Source organism: Carettochelys insculpta, chromosome 3 (assembly GCF_033958435.1).
Source record: "Carettochelys insculpta isolate YL-2023 chromosome 3, ASM3395843v1, whole genome shotgun sequence".
NCBI lineage: Eukaryota > Metazoa > Chordata > Testudines > Carettochelyidae > Carettochelys > Carettochelys insculpta.
This window is the reverse complement of record NC_134139.1, coordinates 60,039,576-60,065,539: the sequence shown is the minus strand read 5'-3', so window position 1 is coordinate 60,065,539 and position 25,964 is coordinate 60,039,576. Positions and strand designations below refer to the sequence as shown.

General features: G+C 43.5%; 2 protein-coding genes across 5 annotated transcripts in view; one reads left to right on the top strand and one right to left on the bottom strand.

Moving 5' to 3' along the window:
- Positions 1–8,116, bottom strand: part of GPATCH2 (G-patch domain containing 2) — a 211,874-nt gene extending 203,758 nt beyond the window's left edge. For all 4 annotated transcript variants that reach the window (XM_074989947.1, XM_074989948.1, XM_074989949.1 and 1 more), the window contains exon 1: positions 7,955–8,116. In XM_074989947.1, the coding sequence (XP_074846048.1) occupies positions 7,955–8,010 (56 nt within the window). In that variant the 5' untranslated portion in view covers positions 8,011–8,116. The remainder of the gene's footprint in view (positions 1–7,954) is intronic.
- A 299-nt stretch (positions 8,117–8,415) lies between these two features.
- Positions 8,416–25,964, top strand: part of SPATA17 (spermatogenesis associated 17) — a 178,195-nt gene continuing 160,646 nt past the window's right edge. Inside the window, exons 1-3 of the mRNA XM_074988612.1 lie at positions 8,416–8,483; positions 21,436–21,525; positions 23,294–23,375. Of these exons, the coding sequence (XP_074844713.1) occupies positions 8,416–8,483; positions 21,436–21,525; positions 23,294–23,375 (240 nt within the window). The remainder of the gene's footprint in view (positions 8,484–21,435; positions 21,526–23,293; positions 23,376–25,964) is intronic.

Sequence of the window (25,964 nt, the reverse complement as noted above, 5' to 3'; positions counted from 1 at the left end):
ATGGCTGAGTGCCTTTGGAAGTATCCACAGGGTTCTCGGTGATGAAGCTGGGGTTGCACTCCCTCTACCCCTCAGACTGTGTCCAGCTCGTTATTCTGGGTGCAGCACCAGAACGAGGGTTTGCCTCCATCACCTTATGGTATGACTGCCTTAGCCCCTTTATCTTTGTTCTGCACTACAGTATATCCCTATCACACCCCTTTTCAAGATTGAGAAATGTGTCCGTATGTGTCCTATGATCACTCACAGCTGGGACAGAACAAACTCCTTTCCTTACACATTGCTAATATCTAAAAGCTCCACAGGGACCCAAGCAGGAGAACATTTGCTGAGACAGAAAGCCATGATCAGCTGGGAAGAGAGCACACCACATTGAACCACCTAGCAGGAAATGGAATTTAAATTTCCTGAGGCTTGCAAGGTGGAGAGATGGATTGCTGTTTACCTAGCGGCAGGACAACAAAGGTCAAAGTGCTTCCCAGAGTAGCTACTTGAGCACTGTGGGTAACATCCCAGAGTTCAGTGGTATACAGCCTGACTCAGAACTGTGAAGGGAGAAAGAAAGAAAAAGAGTCCCTTGACGAGGTGGAAGCATTTTGTTGCCAAAACTGGGTATTCGTTGCAAACTTTTGTCACATTGCACATGAATGCTATTGGAGTTCTGTCACCAAAATGGGGTTTTGTGACAAAACTTGCCAGTGAAGACACGCCCTCTGGGATGAAAGTTTTTTGATGGCAAAGGTGCAGGCTAACAGTGTTCATGCTACCTGACTTTTAGTGACACGGCTTGCTAAAAGTTGTGTAGTGTAGACAAAGCCTAAGTTATAGATTCCTGCCATTCAGAGTGAGCAAAACACATTGCTGAAAAAGGTGTAACAGAATTATCTTCTTCAATTCTCCTTATAATTATCTTTGTTCAGAGCATTAACGTTTGAAGAAGCTTAAGAGGTACTGCTTCCGCAGAACCTCAAACACTATACTATGAAAAATCAATTCTCTTGGGTTCCTTACTATTACAAAATGTTACTAATTTGGGTTTCCACTGAAGGACAGCCTTCTGGATAACCTGGGTACAGAGGAACATGGGATGAATGATTTTGAGGAGTAGACTAATATATAATGAGCAGACCTAAGATTTGGCAAATATAGACACCTATCCCTCAATTTATGAACTTCCAATTTATGAATTTTAACTGCAATGAATTGTGTCAATTTATACCTATGTTTCAATTTACAGACGCTATTGTCGCTATGACGAAGAACCAACCTTTGTCTGACCATCCACAGTACAGCCAATGCTATGCCGGCAGCTCCATTTTCAATTTATGAATTTTCACCTTACGAACAATTTTCACTGAATGAATTACATTCGTAAATCAAGGGGTGGGAGTAATTCAAATTATAATTCAGAAAGATAACTAGATATTGGATTCTTCTTTCTATACCAAACTGTTCTTGGCGATATCTTTGGGACAATATAGCCAGGACCCTTGTGATTATAAAAGCACAAACTCTAGAGCTGTCGATTAATCACAATTAACTCACATTATTAATTCAAGAATTAATGCATTTGATGCATCTGATGAAGTGAGTTTTTGCCACAAAAGCTTGTGCTCCAAAATATCTGTTAGTCTATAGGTGCCACAGGACTTCTTGCTGTTCTCAAGAATTAACTGTGATTCATCACACTGTTAAACAATACCAATTGAAATGTATTAAATATTTTGGATGTGTTTCTCCTTTTTCAAATATATTGATTTCTATTGCAAAGTATATAATGCTTATGTTATATTATTTTTGACTGATTATAAATATTTGCATTGTAAAAATGATAAATAATATTCTTCAATTCACATCATACAAGTATTGTAGTGCAAAAGTGTAACTTACCAAGGTAGAGGGGTTTTTTTGTTACATAGGTGCACTCAAAAAGAAAACATAAAACGTTAGAGCCTATAAGTCTACTCAATTCTATTTCTTGTTCAGTCAATCATACAAAGAAGTTTGATTACAATCTGCAAGAGAGAATGCTGCCCGCTTCTTGTTTGTCACCCAAAAGTGAGCACACATTTTTGCATGGCATTTTTGTAGCCATCATTGCAAGCACATAGGTGCCACATATGCTAAACATTTGCATGCCCTTTCATGTTTTGTCTGCTATTCCAGAGGACATACTTGCGTGCTGATGATGCTTGTTAAAAAAATAATGCATTAATTAAATTTGTGACAGACCTCCTTAGGGGAGAACTGTATGTCTCCTGTTTTACACGCACTCTACCACATATGTCATGTTATAGCCATCTCTGATGATGACACAGCAAACATGCATTTTAAGAAGACTTTCACTGCAAATTTGACAAAATGCAATGATGATACAAATGTGAGATTACTAAGACATAGCAACAGCACTCAAATTAAGGTTAAGAATCTGAAGTGCCATCCAAAATCTGAGAGGGATGGAGCATGGTACATGTTTTCAGAAGTCTTTTAAATAAACAAAACTCCGATGCAGGAACTACAGAACCCAAATGACAAAAAAAAATCAGCCTTCAGCTGGTGTCATCTGACTCAGATGATTAAAATGAACATGTGTCAGTCCTCTCTGCTTTGGATCATTATCCAACAGAACCCATCATCAGCATGGACAGATACTCTTTGTAATGGTTGTCGAAGCACGAAGGGACAAAGGAATCTTTAGCACAGCTGGTATATTACAGTAAACTTTCATTATCCAGCATTCTATCTTCCAAAACTCTCAAATAACTGCCATTTTAACCATAAGTAAGTTTCAGTTACATTTTCCATAGGTACAATATAATGAAAGTTAATACAAATAAATACAGCAAATACAGTATAAGTTTACCTTGTACACTACAACTATTGTTGGTAAACAAAGTACTGTGCATACATTTTTGTTTTGTAATATTTAATTTTGTTTTTCATTAGTGTTATGCATTGCTGGGTATACCTCTCTATCACCCAGATTATTTGAATATCCAGCAAACTCCCAGTCCTGAGGCTGCTGGATATGAAAGAGTTTACTGTAACATCTTGCAGAACTGATTACAGCAGTACCTGTTCTCATGTTCCGGTGACACTAAACAAAAAATGGGCAGCATTTACTCTAGCAAATTGGAAACCAACTCATTCATCTGAGTGAATGGCTGAACAAAAAGTAGGTATGAATGGACTTATAAGCTTTAAATTTTTATACTGTTATTTTTGAATGCAATTATTTTTGTATATAATTTTATATAGTTCACTTTCCATGATAAACAGACTGCACTAATATTAGGTGAATTGAAAAATAATCATCTTTTTTACAATGAAAATATTCGTAATAAAAATAAATGTGAGCACTCTACACTCTGTATTCTGTGTTTTAACACAAATCAATATATTTGAAAATGTAGGAAAGTGACCAAAAATATTTAAATCAATGGTATTCTATTAACAGATGATTCATCAATAACACTTTTTTCAGCTCACTTGATAGCCCTAGCAAAAATATCTAACATTCCATAAGGTGTTTTCCAAGTTGATAAACACTATACTTCTTTTAAAGCTACTGCCACTATGATATTTTAGACTAATGCAAGTTGACAAATCATAAGGAAGGACGAATTACAGGGAGGTCTAACACTAGAAAGATTTCCTAGATCAATAAATGTGTGAGACGATTTTTTGCATCATTTCTATAGTGACAAAAGCCATAGTGTGGATACAGTTATCCTGCCTTAACTTTGACAAGCTATCTTATTTCACTCACTGATCCAGTAAGTTTACTGGCGAGAGAACGTCTCTTCCAGCATAAATTGTATATACACTAGGAAGATTTGCTGGTATACTATTGCAGCAAACTATTTCGAGTGTAGACCTGGCCACAGTACAGAAGACCCCCGACTGACGCAGAGGTTGCATTCTGGGCAACCACATGAAAGTCAGATTTCACGTAAGTCGAGACTGGGTCACAGGAAGGACCCTGCTGCCTTTGGGTACCCCAGTCCTGGCTGGTCCTGGTTCCCTGCTCCCATGAGCGGCAGGGAGCCCAGAGTCAGGCACAGCAGTGCTGATCAGGTTCCCAGATCCCGCAAGCTGCAGAGACGCGCGAAAAGACTGGCACTGCTGCACCTGGCTCCAGGCTGCCCACCATTCCCAAGAGCCAGTAAAATTACCGTTGCAGCAGTACTGGTCAGTTTCCTGGCTGCCCCAAGGTGCAGGGACATGGGAAAGTGATCAGTGTTGCTTCACCTAGCTCCTGGCTGCCCACCACTCCCAAGAGCCAGTAAAATTACTGTTGCAGCAGCACCGGTCAGTTTCCTGGCTCCCCCAAACTCAAGTTCTGGGGACACAGGAACCAGGCAGTAGGGTGACAGCTGCAGGCAGCGGTGGTGCAGCAGGGTTTATTGATTTTGACTTGAATTATTACAAGAATCATGCAAGTCAAAATAGTTTAAGTTGGTGGTTTACGGTATAATGCAGCTAAAGTTTAATTCTCTCCTCTGTTTGCAATACTCTGGAAAGTTTGATTTTTCTTCCAGTTTTCTTGACACAATAAAAATATACCCCCCACCTTCCAAAATGAAAACGCTGGGCGTAGGGAGGAGGTGAGGGACTTGCTGCTGAAGAGGCTAGACTGCTGAGGGTAACTGAAGATGATAAATAACTGGGTTACAAAACAAAAAGCAGTCAAGTAGCACGTTAAAGACTAACAAAATAATTTATTAGGTGAGCTTTTGTGGTACAGACCCACTTCTTCAGACCATAGCCATACCAGAACAGACTCAATATTTAAAGGCACAGAGAACCAAAAACAGAAATCACGGAGGACAAATCAGAAAAAAGTGATCAAGGTGAGCAAATCAGCGGGTGTGGGGGGAAGGTCAAGAATTAGATTAAGCCAAGTATGCAAACGAGCCCCTATAATGACTCAGAAAATTTCTGAGTCATTCTAGGGGCTCGTTTGCATACTTGACTTAATCTAATTCTTGACCTTCCCCCCACACCCGCTGATTTGCTCACCTTGATCACTTTTTTCTGATTTGTCCTCCTTGATTTCTGTTTTTGGTTTTCTGTGCCTTAAATATTGAGTCAGGTCTGGTATGACTGTGGTCTAAAGAAGTGGGTCTGTCCCACGAAAGCTCACCTAATGAATTATTTTGCTAGTCTTTAAAGTGCTACTCGACTGCTTTTTGTTTTAATAGTATACAGACTGGCACGGCTCCCTCTCTGTTACTATTCAACTGGGCTACAGTTACAGTACAGCATTTTGTCAACAGAAGTCACTGTCAGAAGCGATTTCCTGACAATACTTCTGTTGACAGAGTGTGGTCACACATAAAAGCCAATCGGAAGGGCGCTCTGACAGAGCAGCCAGACTGCCCAGCCACTCTCTTTACAAAACGGGCACCCGGAAGCAAAGCAGACAGGGCTGCGCATTGTCCTGGAAACCCTGTCTGTCAAGAGTAACGTACTTCCACCTCTCACCCCGAACCCTTGAGCATCCATACAGCTTTTTAATCAAAAGAACCTGCCAACAAAAGGCGCTCTTCCTCATCTGGGAGAGGCAGAAGGTAGTCAGTGGAAGTGCTGACTTTTGTCAACATACTGTCAACAAAACGCATTTGTGTGTGTGAGCATTCTACCAGACTTGTTGGCAAAACTTGCTAGTGTAACCTGTGAGCTGTGAGCTACAGTAGAAAAAAAGATCACTTATTATTTAAGATTTCAAATCTCAACCTGCAATTGCCCATGTGTATAGCTTCAATTAAAAAAAAACAAACCACCCACCTCTGCACTTAGAAGCAAGGTTCACATTGTTGATTCACCATTTAGTAGTTGTTAGTAATAATTACAACATGCCTCTAAAAAAGGACTATCATTTGTTACCAATCATAAAAGTGAAATACAGGACATAAAATTTACAAATCATCTGTGTAAAATGTTACTATGTTGTCTCAGAATGCCAACTCTTTCAGGATATACATTATTTCACTACCCCGATAAATAGTTCAGCTTGAACCTCTCTAATATGGAGCACTCTCATCCGGCACCATCCATAATCTGGCATGATTTTAGTTGTCTAGGTGACCAGTTATCATGAGTGTGTCCAAGTTTCCAAGAGTCCCATTAAGTTTGTTTACAGTTCTAAGTGTTCTGTGCTATTATTTAGCTGTAATTTACCAACAAATTGCTGCTAATGCTGCTAGAAAGCACTGACCTCCGGCAGTATGGCAAATTCACTCATTGAGCTCTGGTCAAGTCCCAGAGGCACCAAACTAGAGAAGTTCAACACAGTAAAAGCTTTCTTATCCAGCACCCCCAGTTTCCTGGGGACCCAGGATGATAAAGTGTGCCGGATATTCAGTTTGGGGCTGGATGCTTTGTAGACCCAGCTGTACAGCAGGCAGCCAGCCTTGGCCAGGCAGCCGGCCCTGCGGCATGCCTTTTAACCAAATTTGCCAGTTATCCAGGTTCCAGATAACCAAACTTTTATTGTAATTTTTGCAGAAGTTTTGTGAAACTATTACAACAGTAAGATAAAAAAATTAATTAGGGGTATTTTACTTTGTTTTCCTATTAGGGGTGGGGTAGACCTCTAGCCTTCCCTAGCACTTCCCTTTTCTCATCTACTCGTACATATACCACTCTTTTCTTTCCTTTCCTACTTTGTCAAATTTCCCTTACTCTACCCTTACAATACAAATAAAGTATCTGCCACTATTAAATTAGAACCAGCCTATGAGAATACATTCTTGCTATCATTTCCCTTTCTGCTTATTGTTTCTAGCACCCCCTTCCTGAATCTTGTTTTGGATAAAACTTGAGGTCTTCAAAGCAGAAATAATGTATAAATGTGAGACTGCAGGTACCACAAAGGACTCAAACCCTTCAGGTTACAACACAATACAAACAAGTTTAAAGTGCTGTGGTTTTAGTACTATAACCCTGGGGCATGGAGACCATGTAATAGGGAGAATGAAATCTCTGCTCTACAGCCTTAGCTGAGGGCCAACTGGCTTTTAGTTCATATGGCACAGCACAGGGCTTTAGTCCCTATGGTCACAGGTTCAATCCCTTTGGCTGACAGATCATCAGCATTACAAGCATGGGCTTGTCCGGGGTGACCGGCTGGAAGGTCTCAGAAAATCACGATATGTTTCCTCAGCCTTAGGGAAGTCTGCAATCCCAGAGGCACTGAGACCATCTACTAAGGAGAGTGAAATCTCTGCTCTACAGCCTTGGCTGAGAACCAGCTGGCCTTTAGCTCATGTGGTAGAGCGCAGGGCAGCCCCTATAGTTGCAGGTTCAAGCCCTTCTGCGGACGACCCATGTCTGTCAGCATCACCTTAGTAAGGATGCATGGATTGTGTACAAATTGGTCTGAGAGCAGCAAATCCTTTTGCACACAGCCCACTGTTCACTTAAACTAACAGGTATAAGGAAAATACCAGCAATTTGGTTGCAACCAGCAGCCATAGTGTCCAGTGTTTATAAGGGGAGGTAAAGGGGTTCAGAATGGAAAAGGGAGACGTTTGGTAAGAAAGATGAGGAAAGAGTCTCCCTTGCCAAGCATGGGCATACTCTGGGGAGAGTCACTGTACCCCACATGACAAAGCTGGAGGAAGCAAGAAATCCCTCTATCCCCTTCCCAGGCAGCATCCCCTTCTCCTGACTGGAGCTGCCTTCCCCAGGGAGAAACCAAACTACGCCTAAGCAGCACAGTGTTTAGCTGAAACCCCTGGCACCGGACGCCTTAGGGACAGGTGGGGACGAACCCAAAGAGCTCGCGACAGGAACGGGCGAGCAGCTCCACTCTGCAGACTAACCCGCCACTCCCCTCCCTCCCCCCAGGCACACCCCGGCACCGGGGCCCAGGAAGACCTCACTCGGCGCACTGCCCCTCCACACAGAGGAGGAGCCGCCGCCGCCGCCTCTTCCAGCCCGGCCTCACCAGCTCTTTCTCGCCGCCTGAGCTCGGGTCGGGTTGGGCTCAGCGACCCGGAACATGAACCCGGCCGCTCCCCGGGGAGGCTGATGCCGCTTCGCAGAGACTCGGGGAGGCGGCCGCAGCCGGGCGAGCGGGAAGGGGGATCGGGATCACTCTCCCCTCACGTCTCACTCCCCCATGATGAGAGCCCGGAAGCGACTGGGGAACCGGCAGGAAATAGGGCCCGACCATCCCTCTGCCTCCCCCGCCCGTGGTCCAGTGCCGGCGGGGGAGCTAGGATGCTTATGCTCATAGCTGTGGGAAGGTCTCGCTCCTCACCCCCGCAGCTGCGCTCCGGCGTGTCCTATCTCCCTGCTGTTCCCCGAGCCAGGGAAGTTTACGGAAGAATTACCTCCCCCTCCCTGCGTCATGGTACGGTCTGGTTGCCATGGTGACGGCCTGTACACCATCAGAGCAAGGGGAACATGGCCACTTTGGCCAGGCTGCAAGGGAGGCTGCCCGTCCAGAAGGAGGAATATTTCCATAGGAACAGGTAATGCTTCCCCCACACTTCTCCCCCCACGGGCCTTCACTGGCTTCACTCTGAGCCACTGCACTGGGGTAGGAGTGGTGTCCCTGGCCTCTGTCAGAGGCTGGGGACAGATGGCAGGAGACACGTTGCTTGATCGTTGTCTTCGGTCCACCCCCTCTGGGGCACTTGGAAATGGCCGCTGTCGGCAGACGGGATGCTGGGCTAGACGGACCTTTGGTCTGACGCAGTAATGACCATTCTTATGGTCTTAAAGGATAGGGCACCTTGCGAAGTCATTCCCAAAGGTCGTCACGGCAGCTCCCTAGGTCACCACTGCTCACCAGCACAGTGTGACATGGCCATTGCCATGTCCAGTTAGCACTGTGAGGTCGCTCGCCCTTAATATTTATATTCCCCCTGGACCCCATTCACCCCAATTAGAATCAGGACCATTGTTCCATCTACATTTTTATTTCCATCCATGAGCAGAATAAATTTTATGTTCGCCAAGGCATGTGTGGGTGTGCATCAGCTATAGAAACATGTGTCACTTGGTGGTGGGTGGCTGTGGCCACTCCACCAGGTGGCATTTGAATCCCATCTGAGATGCTGCTGAAGCACTTAGCTTACAGGAAACACTGATCAGGACCCACCTGGTGCTAGGCAAAGAATAAAAGGTAGTTTGTGTCCCAAAGGATGTACAGTTATCATGCCTTGTGAAAATGCAGCCATGTCATATCGTATCAAGTATATATTACCACACTGAACCAAAGCAAATCATAGCAAAATGTCATGAGGTTGAATAAAGGAAAACTTTGTTGTGATTGAGTGTTTCATAAGCTCAGAAAGTGATTCATTGGGCAATCCACCCCCCCCCCCCCACCAAAAAAAAAGAAAATGAAACAAGAAACAAGGAATAGTAATTCTGCTTATTATATATCAGAGGGGTAGCCATGTTAGTCTGGATCTGCAAAAGCAACAAGGGGTCCTGTGGCACCTTATAGACTAACAAAACGTATGAACATAAACGTTCGTGGGCAAAGACCCACTTCGTCAGATGCAGGTAGTGGAAATTTGCAGAGGCAGGTATAAATAGGCAGGCCAGAGCAAGGCTGGAGATAACGAGGTTAACTCAGTCAGGGAGGGTGATGCCTACTACCAGCAGTTGATCTGGAGGTGTGACCACCAAGAGAGGAGAAACTGCTTTTGTATTTAGCTAGCCATTCACAGTCTTTGTTTAATCCTGAGCTGAGGGTGTCAAATTTGCCGATGAAATGCAGCTCAGCAGGTTCTCTTTGGAGTCTGGTTTTAAAATTTTTTTGCTGTAGGACAGCTACTTTTAAATGTTACTGTGTGTCCTAGGAGATTACATGCTCTCCTACAGAAAAGAATAAATGCACACCACTCAGATATCAGAAATGGCAATGTACAAAAGCCTATAGGAGAGCACTTCAATCTCCCAGAACACACAGGACATGTCTACACTAGCCCCAAACTTCGAAATGGCCATGTAAATGGCCATTTCGAAGTTTACTAATGAAGCGCTGAAATACATATTTAGCGCTTCATTAGCATGCGGGCGGCCGCAGCACTTCAAAATTGACGCGGCTTGCTGCCACGCGGCTCATCCCGATGGAGCTCCTTTTCGAAAGGACCCCGCCTACTTCGAGGTCCCCTTATTCCTGTGAGCAGATGGGAATAAGGGGACTTTGAAGTAGGCGGGGTCCTTTCAAAAAGGAGCCCCGTCAGGATGAGCCACGTCAATTTCGAAGTGCTGCGGCTGCCCGCATGCTAATGAGGCGCTGAATATGTATTTCAGCGCTTCATTAGTAAACTTTGAAATGGCCATTTACATGGCCATTTCGAAGTTTGGGGCTAGTGTAGACACGGCCACAGTAACAGATCTAGAAGTAGCTATCCTACAGCAAAAAAATTTTAAAGCCAGACTCCAAAGAGAAACTGCTGAGCTGCATTTCATCTGTAAATTTGACACCCTCAGCTCAGGATTAAACAAAGACTGTGAATGGCTAGCTAAATACAAAAGCAGTTTCTCCTCTCTTGGTGGTCACACCTCTTGGTGGTCACACCTCCAGATCAACTGCTGGTAGTAGGCGTCACCCTCCCTGACTGAGTTAACCTCGTTATCTCCAGCCTTGCTCTGGCCTGCCTACATATATCTGCCTCTACAAATTTCCACTACCTGCATCTGATGAAGTGGGTCTTTGCCCATGAAAGCTTATGCTCATACATTTATGTTAGTCTATAAGGTGCCACAGGACCCTTCATTGCTTCTGCTTATTATAGAGAGTTATTATTATGCCCAAAAATGGTATCTCAAATCTTTCACGAAAATAATGTGTACAGTTAACAGGTGTAAAGTAACAGAGAGGTAGCTGTGTTAGTCTGTGTCCTAACAAAACAAAAAACCAGTCATGTAGCACTTTAAAGACTAACAAAATAATTTATTAGGTAATGAGGTTTTGTGGGGCAAACCCACTTCCTCAGATCTAGAGATCTGAAGAAGTGGATCTGCCCCATGAAAGCTCACCACCTAATAAATTATTTTATTAGTTGTTAAAGTGCTACATGACTGCTCCTTTTTTTTTCTGGTTTGTTAGCTTTAAAGTAGTGTATGCTTCTGAAGTTTCCTGTACATTTAAAGATAAGATACTTAGAGACTGGAACAGTCTTCTTCAGAACTAAGCAAAGTGCTGGTGCTTAAATTACCTACTTTGTTAAGGGATTTCATAGATGTTTAAGGCCTTAAGGAGCCCCGATGACAATCTATTCTGATTTCCAGTATAACTTTGGCTATAAAATCTAACTCAGTAATTTCAACCTCAAGCCCATAACTTCTATTTCAGCTATCACTATTGTTAGAAAGGTATCCGGTCTGGTGATGGAGAATCCATTGTATCCCATGGTACATTGGTACTATGGCTAATAAGCATCACTGTTTTTAAAACGTACTTTGTTTGTAGTCTGAATTTTTCAAGCTTCAAACTCCAACCATTGGATCGTATTTTGCCTTTTTCTGCTAAATTGAACATGTGTCTGTTATCTGTACTCTCTTCCCTTTGCAGGAGCTTGTATACAGTAAACCCTCGAGATACCCGCAATCAAGTTGAGCATGTCTCAGGTTAATGCATCTGCCGCCCTGACAGTCATTTTCCTGGGTCCCGCAAGTGGCGGGGAGACAGGAACCAGGCTGCCCTCTGGTTCCCAGCTCCCTGCCACTCTGGGAGCCAGGAAACTGATCAGCCCTCATGGGCTGGTCAGTTTCCTGGCTCCTGCAAGCTCATCTCCCCTTGACTTGCACAAAAATTCGAGTTATGCAGGGGTTGCAGAAATGCAACCCCTCTGTAACTCAAGGGTTTACTTTACTGTGATCAAGTTACTGCTTAATATTCCCTTGGATACACTAAAGTGAGCTGCTTAAATCTCTTAATATAAGGCCTAACTTCCAAATCTCAAATAATTCATGTACCTCTTTTCTGAAATCTTTCCAGTTTGCCAACATTTTTTCAAATGTGGGCACCAGAACTGGACACAGTATTTCACTCATGATCTCTCTCATGCCATATACAGAGATATTAACACCTCCCTATTTCTGATAAAGAGAGGCATGTAGAGTTTACATACTAAAGGACAGCGTATAAGTGGCAAAGTGTGGAATAGAGTTCAGAAGTCCTGATTTGCAGTTCACCTACAAATTCTAGGCACACTTGCACACCTAAGCAGACAACTTACATGTTTCTGACAGCTAAAGCTAATGCAAAAACAGAGGCCCAGATTTATGGTTTTGATACATATATTTAAAATATAAAAGAGACATTGAATTCACTGTGTTCATCTCTTTGAAAATTTTAAAAGGTGACAATATCACACGTATAATTTGCAATTTTTGTAAATATGTTGATGTGCTAATTTAGCTTGTTCTGCTTCTTCAAGACTTTTTTGTGGCTTCTACGCATCAGTGTTGTGTGAAGATATTTAGAATATAGCCTGTTTTCCAAATACATTGCATTTGTATGTGCAAAACACTGTAGGTAATCAAAGTGCATTAAATGACATTATTTTGTATCTATCAAAGCTTATTGTTATTAAAAGTTACTTGGAGGTGTAAGTCACAGTAAATGTGTGGAAATGAAGTCAAAATGACCCTTGACATTCAAACAGAGTGTTCATTTTGAAAGGTGAAAACCAAACCCTACCTTCAATTGTAATCTTCCTTCTGTTGCCAAGGGCTCTTCACTAGCAAAAGATAAACATTACAAGAGAAAAAAAAAAGATACAGTAACTTTTAAGCCATATAGACAGCCATTAAACTAGATCTAGTACAATGATGACAAGTCTCAAAGAGTAATATCCATCTCCTATACAGACATAAACAGAAATGACCAGCTACAGGTTGGATCTCCCTGCTCCGGCAGCCTTTGGACTACAGTGGCCCTGAATAAAGGAATTTGCTGGATGAGGGGTGGTGCCCTGCTGATAACAACTAAGCAGTTCCAGCCAGCTGGCATCATGCCACTAGCCCCTGCTGGGCTGCTCCAGCCTCACTCCCAGCCCCAGCTCCCAGCTCCGCTGCAGGCTGCCCTTGCTCCCCATGACTATCACACAAGACCCTACTCCCAGCCCTCCCATGATAGCCATGACCCTGGCTCCCAGTCCTGCAATGGTGGCCTTGGCTCCCAGGTCTGCTGTGGCTGTCATCGCAGGTCAGGGAGCCAGGGCTGCGGAGGCAGAGCTGGGAGCTGGGGCTGCAGCAGCCATGGCAGGGCTGGGAACCAGGGCCACCACTCCCAGGCTGCGGCTCACTGGCTCCCCATCCCTGCAGCACCGTGGCCATGCAGCTCCCCCAACAGTCCCAGGCCATTACTTTCCAACCCCAGCAACAGTAGTGGCTCCCCCACTGCTGCCACACTGCTGCTCCCACTTGTAGCTCCCCAGCCACTGTTAGGTCCTGCTCCACCTGTGCTCTGGTCCAAGACCTCACTGCCAACTTTAAATGGTTAGATTCTTCTAACCCCTCTTAAATGTGCAGAGGACAGTCTAGAGAAGCAATAAGAAAATCATAAAAAAGATTATAGTAAATAATAAAAATGTGATTCCTCTGTAGTCCAGTACTCTCTTGTCCAGCAATGTCTATAATCTGGCATGATTTTATTTAGCCAGATGACCAGTTATCATAGGTGTGGCCAAGTTTCCTGTGGTCCCATAAAGATTATTTACAGCCTCCAGTCCTGGTTTTCAGTGTTCTGTGCTGTTATTTAACTGTAATTTACCCCACAAATGTCTTCTATGAGCCCCATAAGCTGTGGAAGCGTCATTAATGCCGCTAGATAATATTGACCTCCCATGGTATGGCAAATTGTCGTGTTCGGCACTAGTCAGGTCCCGAGGGTGCCAGCCGAGTATGGTTCAACCTGTAGTAATGCTTCAGTAAAGATTAAAGTATAATTTCAAATAGTTTAGTTCAGCAATTTAATAATTACTAGTCAATACTTTATTGTGCAAAGATATAACTAAACAGAAACTAGAAATGATCTCATATCTGCTTTCTACCCCTGAGCATTGAAACTGCCTTTGACAATATTACTAAAGATGTTGTTTTGGCTAAATAGCAAGTCTTCTTCCCTAGTCTTACTTGTCTTGATCTGTCTTTTGCCTTTGTCCCAGTTATGGCTCTCCTAATATACAGTTCCTCCCTTAGTGGATTTCTTGGGCACTGTCTGTCTGAATAGTCATAAGACTGGTCATTGGATTTTAACACTTGTACATTTCATCATGTCAGCTATTTAACTCTGAAATTCCACAATATTATAATTATAGGGGTTCTGACTGAAAAGGAGTTGTTATTGTAGAGTGTGTTACAGTACCGCTACTCTTACTTCTGCATTGCTGCTGCTGCTGCTACTGATGGTAGTGGTGGTAGTGCTGCCTTCAGACCTAGTCAGGTGGAGAGTGGCTGCTGATGACCAGGAGCCCAGGTATGAAGGCAGAACAGCTGCCAATTGCAGTGCAGTAATAAGGATGGAATGACATGCTATTTCCATACTTACTTCTGCACTGCTGCCTGCAGAGCTGGGCCTTCATCTAGCAGCCACCACTCTCCAACTATCAAGCTCAGAAGGCAGCAGTGCAGAAGTAAGGGTGACATGGTATGGTATGTGCTATTACTGGAGACATGCTGGTTTTAGAACTGGGTGCCTGGCCAATAGCTATTCCTCTCTGGGGCTATGTCTACACTGCAGTGTTACTCCTGAATAAGCTATTTTGAAAGAGGTATTCCAGAATAGCTAATTCCAAAATAGCACAGCTAAACACAAAATGAGCTTCAAAATAGTGCTCAGTTATTACGAAATGGAGCACATACATACAGTGAACCTATTCCAAAATAGAGCCATTGAATACACTATGGTTTATTTCAAAAGAGGCTCCATTACCTGTGTACACAACCCCTATTTTGAAATTCCTATTTTGAAATACACACTATTCCTCATACAGTGAGGGTTACCAATTGCTAAATAAAACAAAACAGCAGTCATGTAACACTTTAAAGACTAACAGAATAATTTATTATGTGATTAACTTTTGTGGGACAGACCCACTTCTTCAGATCAATAGCATTTCCAGTACAGACTGACAGTTATATAGTACACAAGTCCAAAAAAAAAATTGCACTAAAAACTGACACATCAAATACACGAACTGAAGGAGGGTGGTGAATGGTAGGAGATGTTAAGTGTCTTGCCTGAGGTAATTATGAACATCAAAGGAAGGGAAGTAATCCTTGTAATGCATGAGATAATTGCTGTCTTTGTTCATACCAAGTGTTAATATGTCAAATTTGACTATGAACCCCAGTTCACAAATCTCCCTGTGTAATCTGTTTTTAAAGTCTCTTTGTTGTAGTACGCATTTTCTCAGGTCTTTAACAGAATGGCCTTGAAATGCTCCCTGGCAGGCTTATGTGTATTGAGATTCCTAATGTCTGTTCTGTACCCATTCATTCTTTGATGAAGTGTTTTCCTGGTTTGTCTGATGTACATTGTAGAGGGTCATTGCTGGCACATAACGGCATATATAATTTTAGTCGAGGTACAGGAGAATGAGCTCTTGATCTTGTAAGTAACGTGGTTGGGTCCAGTGATAGTATCCCCAAAATAAATATGCGGACAAAGTTGGCAAGGGGGTTTGTTTCAAGGAAGAATTCCAGGATTAGTATTACTGTGGTGTAGCTTGTGATTGCTAGTGAGAATCTTTCTTAGGTTAGGAGGTTGTCTATAGAAGAGAATAGGCTGTCACATATGTTCTTCTGTAGCGTAGTGTCATGATCGAGAATACGTTGTAGGTTTTTAATGATGTGTTGCAGGAGTTTGAGCTGGGGCTATAGGTAGTGACAGGTGGTGTTCTGTTATTGACCTTCTTGGGCCTATCTAGAAGTATCTGGTTTCTGAGTATTCATCTGGCCCTGTCAATCTGTTTTTTCACTTCTCCTGCTGGGTAATTAAGTTTTATCAATGCTTGGTAGAGGTCATGAAGTTTTTGGTCTTTGTCAGTAGGTTCAGAGTAGATGCGATTGTCTGTAAGTGCTTGACTATAAACAATGGATCATGTGGTGTGTGCTGGATGGAAGCTGGAGGCATGTAGGTAGGTGTAGCAGTCAGTGGGTTTCTGGTAGATGGTGGTGTCTGTGGCCATCAGTGATGTGTACTGTGGTGTCCAGGAAATGTCTCTTTCATGTGGAATGGTCAAGTCTGAGATTGAAGGTGGGGTGCAGGTTGTTAAAGTCTCTGTGGAATTCTTCCAGAGTCTCTTTTACTGTTGTTACAAATGATAAAGATGTTATTCATGTAGTGTAGGTAAGAGAGCAGTAATAGGGGACAGGAGCTGAGGAATCATTGTTCTAAGTCAGCCATAAAAATGTTAGCATACTGTGGGGCCATGCGGGTGCCAATAGCAGGGCCACTAACTGGAGGCATAAGTTGTTCCCACATTGGAAATAATGGTGGGTGAGAACAGAGTTACATAGATCAGATTTGCCATGGTAACATAAGGGATGGTATTCTTGATTGCTGGGAGTCCATCTTAATGTGGAATATTGGTGTAGACAGCTTCCACATCCATGCTGGCAAGGGTGGTATTTTCAGGAAGGTTTCTGATGTTTTGTAATTTCCTCAGAAAGTCAGTGGTATCTTGGAGATAGCTAGGAGTGCTGGTGGCATAGGGTTTGAGGAGGGAGTCTACATCGCTGGATAGTCCAGTAGTAAGGGTGCCAATACCTGAAATGATAGGGTGTCCTGGGTTTCCAGGTTTATGGATTTTAGGAAGTAAACAGAATAATCCGGGGCAGAGCTCAGATACTGTGTCTGAGTGAATTTGGTCCTGAGTAGAGACAGGGAGTTCCTTAAGTAGATGGTATAGTTTCTTTTAGAATTCTAAAGTGGGATGAGAGGAAAGAGGTCTGTAAAATACAGTGTTGGAGAGTTGTGTTGCTGCCTCCTGTTCATAGTCTGACTTATTCATGACGACAACAGTACCCCCTTTGTCAGCCAGCTTGATTATAATGTCCGAGACTATATTTTTCAGACTCTGGACAGCATAGCATTAAGCACAGTTGAGACTGTATTTCATTTGGTGTTGTTTGTGTATAACATTGGTCTGTGCAGAGTTACAGAAGCATTGTATATAGAAATCTAGGCTGTCACTAGGACTGTCGGGGGAGTCCACTTAGAATTCTTCTTCTTTTGGTGTTGGTGGGGGGATTGAGTGAGTCAGCCTGATGTTCATTGGTGTGTTGGAGGTATTCCCTTAGACAGAGACAATGAAAGAAGGCCTCAAGGTCACCACAAAATTGTATTAGGTTCGTGGAGGTCTATTTCGAAATTATTTCAAAACAGTGGTTGCATTGTGTAGATGCTTGCATAATGATTTCAAAATAGCAGCTGCTATTTTAAAATAACTTTGCTGCGTAGACATACCCTGGATGCCCATCTCTAAAGGAATCACAGTAGTAAGGGTTGCAATACCATGATCCACACAAATAACCTTGTGATCCTTCCTGCAACTTCCTTTTGGATCATGATCCCCAGTTAGAGAAACACTGTTTTCCTCCAGTGAGATCTGCATAATATAGGGGAAAGCATACAAAAGATCAGATTTCATGGAGGGAGATCAGATTTCACAGTTTTGTTTCCATGGCTGTGACTCTGATAGGGTTCTACTTTTAAGAATGTCTGTTACAGTACAGTCTTTGCACTTGGCCCTCTTCTCTACAACTACGTTTTACTTAGACATCCTCACACAACTTCTGCCATTAACAACTCTCATGCCAACCGATATCCTTTTACTTCTCTGCCTAGTCTCAGCTCATATTTTCTGCTGCCTCACCAACACCTGTTCCTGGATGTACTGCCTCCACCAGAAATTGCAGACTGACTTCTTATCTTCCCAACCCCCGCAAACCTCCTTTGTCTTCCCTCTTCATTGTCATTGGCAATTCCATTTGACTCTGTTCTTCAGGATTGCAATTTCATCATACTTTTATACTCTTTTCTTCTCTTCCTCCTGTAGAAAAATCCTCTTCTGAGGTGATTTATATGTCCCTGTCCATGAGCTGTGGTGTCTGTATGGTTGCCCTGCATCCTGACCAAACAGCTCTTAAGCTAAGCATTTTAAACTTATAACCTGCTTTACCAGCAGTGGTGACATATTTCCCTCACAAACCACATCAAAATTAGATAAATTAAAAAACCATATTCACTGTTAAAATGGAGTTTTAAAAATCCAAAATGGCCGCCGAAGAATGACAGTTAGAAAATGACAGTTGTAATTAATATTCGGCGAGCTATGAATATGTATGAAGTTATGGTTTGAAAAGTTTCAAACTGATTGGTTACTTTAGGATCCTCATACATATGTAATAGTCAAATGCCCCTTTGATACATTGTGGCACTGAGGAGGACCTAGCAGGCAGAGGTTGTCAAACAGGTCCACCCAGGCTGCATATATTCAGGAGAGCAGCCCTGCTTGGGGCATTCCGGACCAGACCTCGGAGGAGAGCAGAAGAAGAAAGAAGACTACAGAAGGACTGAGCTAAGAGCTGAACTAAGCCTGTAGCTGAACATCGCTGGCAGAAGAGCCGAAGCTGACCTGCGTGTCAGTCATCGCTCTCTAGCCGCCGTGGGCCGTCAAAAAACAGAAGAGCTCCAGCCTGAAGACCAGAAAAGTTCCAGTCTCCATAAAGCTAAATCACTAGTAAGGCTCCGGTTCTTTTATCCAGAGGGTTTGCCTGGCAGACCGCACCGCCCAAACAACGGTGCCCTGCACGGGGAAATCGCAGCAGCGACCCTGCCCTTCCAGTCACCGACCCTAGCTCAGGCCGGTGTCTGAAATATCACGGTCGTTCCTAAAAACACAGGAGGTTTTTGTTAACCAAGCTGGTTTTTCCTCCTGGCTCTCTTTTTCTCCCTCCTTTACTATCTGACCTGACGCGGCTGCCGTACAAGCGCGCCGTAAGGGTCATAACTTCCTAGCTCAAAGAGAACTACAGGCCCAGCGCCTGGATCACAAAGCAGGAATAAGGAGGTATTCATGGTCTGGGTTTAGGGTTAAATAATTGGGTAAGCAGTTAATGTTTTCATATAGCTTTGTAATAAAGGGTGGATTAGGACTTCCCCGAGTCCATGATCAGCGCCTTATATTTTGTATTCCTTGTCCTTCTGTAAAGGCACAGGAGGCCAATGCTATTGGTTTAGCTTAAAACTATTGCATGCACACAAAAGGGTAGTTAGGTAAACTGCGTTGTTACTATAATCCAGAGCTATAAGCTCCCCCCTATTTAGAAGGGTAGAGCGGTCAGGAATAACCCAATAAAGGGAAAACCCTGGTATTCTTAGTAACCCTTTAAGGGTAATAAAGGTCTGCAATAAAGGGCTACCATAACAAGGTGGTCAAAATAGGCAGTACCATTTTTTGAGGGGATAACCTTTAACTAGGAAAACCCCTCCACTTAACTAAGGGAAAAACCTCTCAGTAGGAAACCCCGCATATACTGGGCTCTCCCCTGCTTGGCCAGCAGGGCAACCCATTTAACTAAAGAATTGACCTAGCTTAGTGCAGGCAAATTCTTATTCTTATAAAATCTGCTCCCCGCGGTAGTCGGCCAAGGGTTAAGCGACCTGGTAAACCTCAGGAAGATCCAGGAATAAATAAATAAATATAACTCAGCTCTGAAGTTAATCTTTCCATTTTACAGCACGCATCAAAGGCTGCACGGTCCGTCCCGGAAGCACAGTAAGTAGCTAAGGAATTAAATAGTAGTGCTGTTACAGCAGTTACCTATTGTTTAAGGCTACAAGCCATAGTATTCAAATCCTGTGCCTATTCCACAAAAACAAGGGCTTACATATTTTGTGCAACTTAGCTTACCAAAATTCATACTTTTGAGTTATAAAATAAACCCTGTCTCCCTGTTTAAACCTAACATCTTGTTTGTATCTTCTTCCTTGGGTAAACACACCGCAGCAGCGCAGTTCACACACCCTGAAACCCCGTTGTAATTAGACCCACCGTAGACGGCGAGCAGGGTCGCGGGGTAAAATCCTGGGAGCATTGGTAAGGACTCAGTTTTAGTCCAGTCCATTGCTCTGGTGTGATTAACTTGACCTAATCAAATATTCAAATTTATTCATACGTCACTCGCATCCTCGATACCTCCCTCCCACTGAACACATTGATGCCATCTCTGAATCCTAACATTTTGCTTCAAAACTCATCTAGGCCTCTCCATTTCTGCTGTCAAAACTCTGGTGTTGGTAATGAACTAATAGTAATATCATCTTCATCTCACTGAATATTTCCCAAGTAATACTTGCTGAATATTTGAAAAAGATAGGCCTGTGTTGTATGAAATGAGAAATGAGTTGCTCACCAGGTTGTCTAATTCTGCCTCTTCTTCCAGAATCACCTACCTTGAAAATGGATTTTCAATAGTTATAGAAGATACTTGTAATTAAGATGATTTTTTTTTTTTGCCTCTTCATAGCTTTGGTAACACATTTAGGTCCCGATGCAACCTTATTGTAATCAATGGGTCTTTCTATAGATTTTGGTGGCTTTGGATCAGGTTGTTATTTTCCTTAATTAATTCATTTAGTACTCCTTTTGATAATACTGATCATAGTGAATTTATCTGATATTCATGTAGATGTCATATTATATGCCCTACTATAGGATTTCTGTTGTAATTCAGCACTAATTAATACACTGTTAAAATAAAGTGCATAAGAAGTCTCGAGGTCCATAACATATTGGCGTCAGTATTCAATATCACATGTACCTAGGATCTGTGTTTCTCAGGCATTAGAAAAAAAGCACATAAAATTAATGTGTGAACGTACAAGTTACAACTCCTCTAATGCTGTAGTAGCTTACAGAAACACTTCTTTTTAACATTTCCTTTTTAAAAACATTAGGGTCCACCTGGAACTGATCAACTGGATCTTTTAAATTTTTTTTATAAAAACTTTTTTAGCTTTCTTCATCCCTCGGGACTACTGGTCTTCTGTGTTGCTTTATGTTACCCTTCCAAGAATGTTAGCAAAGATGCCTAATCAAAAAACAAAGTAACTTCATTTTTCCTGTGAATTTATATTTAGATTGTTTTATACTGTTTATGATACATTTTTTAAAACATAGTAGCACCATAGTACTGTCATCTTTCCTGGACCACATTGTTAAGTATCTCTATACTGTCTAATCATCATGGGATATTTTGTGTTTTCATCATTTCTCAGAATGGTACTATGTTAAGAGAAGAGGGAGTAAAAGATTTAGAAAGAATATAACCTATCCCCTTGAGAAAAAATGTAAATAAAGAAAATTGCTTTGATTTATTGCTTTGATCTTAAACTAAACTACTGAGAGTGTTAATCACATAAAAGATTATTTTGAAAAACCTTTTCAGAGCTGTAGATGAATGCAGAAAAGCAGAGCACAATTCTGCTGTACGAATCCAGAGCTGGTTTCGAGGATGCAGAGTCCGAGCATACATCAGGTATTATGATTGTTCTTCTCTTTTAACCCCTATTTTCAGTCACTCATAGCTTTCCAAAACTCAGACATTTTACTTTGCTTGCATTCATGCTCACTCTCTGTCTCTGTAATAGTGACTGTTTCTGTAAAATGTGAACAGAAAATGATTATTATGTTTGTATATGTTGTCATTACAAAAATCCTTGTGATCTTTTTAAATTGTACGTCTCAAATGGCTGGCTTCCAAAAGTTGCCAAACTGGATGGAAATAGTATCTTTTTAGAACAGTTTTTCAATATTCTAGAGATATTTGAGTTCGACTTGAAAAAAAGTGCATGTTTATCAAAAATGCCTTTTGTACAGACTTTCCTTCCTCAGTTTTTGTGTGTGTTGTCAAAACAATTGCATGGTGTGTCCTACTGGATAAGGCACTGCCGGGGTTCTATTGCTGGTTCTGGCTGGCTAGGTATTATTATTATTTATTTATTAAACTACACTCCACTAGGCCAATCTGATGTTGAGGAACAAATTCCTTCCCAGCATCCCTAGAAATGAGAACCTAGAGGAGTGTCCATGGCAAGTCCTGTCCATACATGACAGTTTGCCACCTCAGGATGAATGGGTGGGTGCTGCTTTGCTAGTCGTGGGGAAAAGAGGTTTCTCTTGTCAGGATCACCCCTTTTCAGTTTTCCAACCTTTCTGGTCTCTGAGAATGAGTCAGCATTGCCACACTGGCCCATTCCCTCCTTTTGCAAAAGCTTTTCGCCATGTCTACATGGGCACTTAGCACAGTGCTGTTGCCAGCAGCACTATGATAATGAGGTTTCTAGAAACTGCAAATGGTTGCCCATTTGCAAACTCACATGACTAATTAGCATAGCCGTGCGAGATTTTGCTGTCGGCAGAAGGGAGTGCCAGTAGTACAGAGGCTGTGTAGACTTGCCTCTGTCAACAAAAGCCCCCTCCATCGCCAGCCCCTTATGTCTGCATTTTTTCAGGGATAATGGATTGGCGACACATGGGGGTATAGTCAGCAGAGGCACGTCTGCACGGCCTCTGTACTGCCGGCACCCCCTTCTGCCAACAGCGAAATCTCTCATGGCTATGCTAATTAGCCCTATGAGTTTGCAAATGGGCAATCATCTGCAGCTTCTAGAAACCTCATTAGCATAGCACTTTGCTAAGTGCACTTGTAAACATTGTCTCAGAGCCCCTGTCCCTATCCCCTGCTTGAAACGCACTATTCCCCCTCCCTGGCAAGCCAGACAATGCCCCCTACTTAAGGTAGAATGCAGTCATATGCATAAATCTTTGCAAGATTTGGAGCCATCTCATAATGTATTAGGAAGCAAGGCAAAGTTGTGATGCTAGTACCTAAGCTGTCTTTGAATTTATTTTCCCATGGAGAAATATCAACAAGCTAAAACATTTTCCTTATCGTCCTATTTTCTGCAACCCCAAATTGTTTTTAAAATTTTAAAAATATTTCAGTTTTCAACATTTTACCATTTGACCGGAAAAGTTCAGAACCATTCAGTAGTCTCAGATGTATTCTCCATGAATTGTTTAACCAGTCACACAAGCTGTCATTCTTAAGTCTACTTTGTCATGCTTAATAATGAATAACTTTTTTAGTGTCACATTCAAGTAAGTGTGCTGTAAACTCAAATTTTGCAACAGGTATACATAAAATACAGCGTTGCCTAAAATCTTAGATAAATCTTTCCAGTGTTACTTATCAATACATTATTCTTTGAAAGTAATCATTTTAATAAAAACATTTTGTTTAGGTACCTCAACAAAATGATGATTATTATCCAGAAATGGTGGAGAGGCTATCAAGGAAGAAAACACTTCAGAAAAATGGTGGAGGTAACAATTGCTGTAGACATTTTCTCACTCAAATACACAGTTGTTCATTAACTTGCCCCAGTTGTAGTTCGAAAGGTAAGAGTGCAGGCCTTGATTCAGCATACATGTGTGCATATGCCTAACTCAACTACCATGAGTAACCCCGTTGGTTTCAATGGGACTATTCATGGTAGTAAAATTGAACATATACATACATATTTGCAGGATTGGAGACTTAGGCTTCAGTCCAGGAATGCGCATGAGACTTACAAAGGGCTGCCTCTATTGAGCTTTTGATTGAAAATACTCTTTTTCCTGGCAGTACTCTTAATTTTGAAAAAAATGAAAGAAGCCTAGGGTTACCGCATTTGAACTGTCAGAAAAGAGGACACTCCTGAGAAGGAATGTATCTGTACCAGTATCTACCAACTCACATTGTATTAATGTGTTATAGTCTTCTGACAAAACTTCTACCAACAGATCACATGCACACAGCAAAGCAGATCGCTCTATCCATAGAAAGCGGCCAGACTGCACAGCTGCTTTCTTGACAGAATGGACCCAGAACCGCAGCACACAGTCACATGGCTGGCAAGCCCTTCCGGGAGCCCCAGCCAGGTGCTTCCTTAAAGCGCCCCCGCCGACCCATGTTCCCTGTCCTTGCTGAAGCTTGCCTGCCTCTTTGAGGGCCAGCATAGCTACTGCAGGGCTTGGATGCTTTCTGAGAGAGACTTTGCGCTTTCCAGATGGCCATAGTGCCAAAGCAGACCTCAGTCTTGCACTGGACCCATTCACAACTGCTCACTCTGATCACAGCTGTCCTTTACCTCCTCTCAGGGGATGCACCCAACACCAGTATGCAGCAGCATTCCCTCAATGCCGCAGGGCCCCACCTGTGTTTGCCCCCTTGGGTGATCAGGCAGGTCTGGAGATACACCACCAGTTCCAACTGGTGAGACAGCCTCGTCATGGGGCACTGGGATGACCAGCAGTGGCTCCAGTATTTCAGAATGAGAAATAACACCCTCCTGGAGCTCTGTGCCTGGCTTGCACCTGCCCTCCACAGACAGGCTACCATGATTGCAACCCTCCATCCTCATGGAGAAGCAGGTCAGCACTGCCCTCTGGAAGCTCACTACTCTGGAGAGCTATCACTCCGTCTGGAACCAGTTTGGCATGGGGAAGAGCACCGTTGGGGCCGTCCTCATGCAGGTAAGGCACTCTTGGGCTGTAGGCCCTGCATGGTGGAGCTGTGAGAAGGGGATGAGGAAGGATGGGTCCCACCCCAGGAGGACCCTTGGGAAGTAGGGACAGGGGTCAAAGGGATGGAATTCAAGGGGGAAAGCCCCATCCTTGGGGGACCATGCTATCCAACCTTACACAGACCTGCTGCTGGGGGAGGCAGCCTCACAGAGGGGCCCCCAGAGAGCTCAGAGGGGAAGGTGGATAGGAGGGGGCAGGGGCCCAGGGACTTGCTCCCTCGTTCCCTCACATGTGTATTTAGTCTCCTCCCCTTGCAGGTAGTGACAGCCATCAACATGTTCCTGCTCTGGAGGGTTGTCCTCATCACAGACTTGGATGTGGTCATTGCTGGCTTCACTGCCTTACGGTTCCTGAACTGCTTCGGGGCGATTGGCGGGATCCACATCCCCATCCATGCCTCGGACCACAGTGTGGCACATTACATCAACTGCAGTGGACACCACTCCATTGTGCTGCATACCCTGATTGACAACTGGGGACAGTTCCTGGATGTTTATGTTGGGTGGTTGGGCCGGGCACATGATGCACAGGTCATCTGCAACTCTGGCATGTGCCAGAGGATGGAGGCAGGCACCTACTTTGCCTGCTGGGAACTGGTGGCCAGGAACGTGGACATGCCATTGTGCATGGTAGGGTACACCACCTATCCCCTCATGCAATGGGTTAAGAGGCTGTAGACCAGCCACTTGGACCCATCCCAGGACCTGTTTAATGCCCACCTAAACCAGCATGGAACCAGGTCAAGTGTGTCTTCAGCTGCTACAAGATACGTTTTAGGTACCTCTTGACCCAGCTGGACATGGGGGAGCACAATGTCCCCCAAGTAGTGGCTGCCTGTTGTGCCCTTCACAGTGTTGTGGAGGGGATGGGGAAGGCCTTCCTCCTGGTGTGGGGGCTGGACAACAGCCACAGCTATGAACAGCTGGGTGCATCTCTGGTCCTCCAGGCCCATCAGGACAGGGTGAGGATCTGGGAGGCCCTGAAGCTTCTCCCATGGCCCCAATGAGCCTCCTCAGGGCACCCCCAGCAGCGTCCCTATCCCATCCCCGCCATGACCCCTCCTTTTGCACGCTCACCCCTTCCCGACCCTCCCCAATAAAGAGGAATGTGGGATGGTGAACAAATAACTTCTTTACTTTAAAATAGAAACACGTGTCCAAAATAAATGTGATAAAAATTATGTACAATGTGCAGCTAGGTGGCTATATACCTTGGGAAGGGTTGGGCAGGATGCGGGGAGCTGAACTTGGAGGGAGGCTTAGGACAGGCTGTGAGGAAGCCTCAGTCTACGGAGGAGATGGGAGGCTGTGACTCCACAAGGGAGCAGGACCCCGAAGGACATTGGCC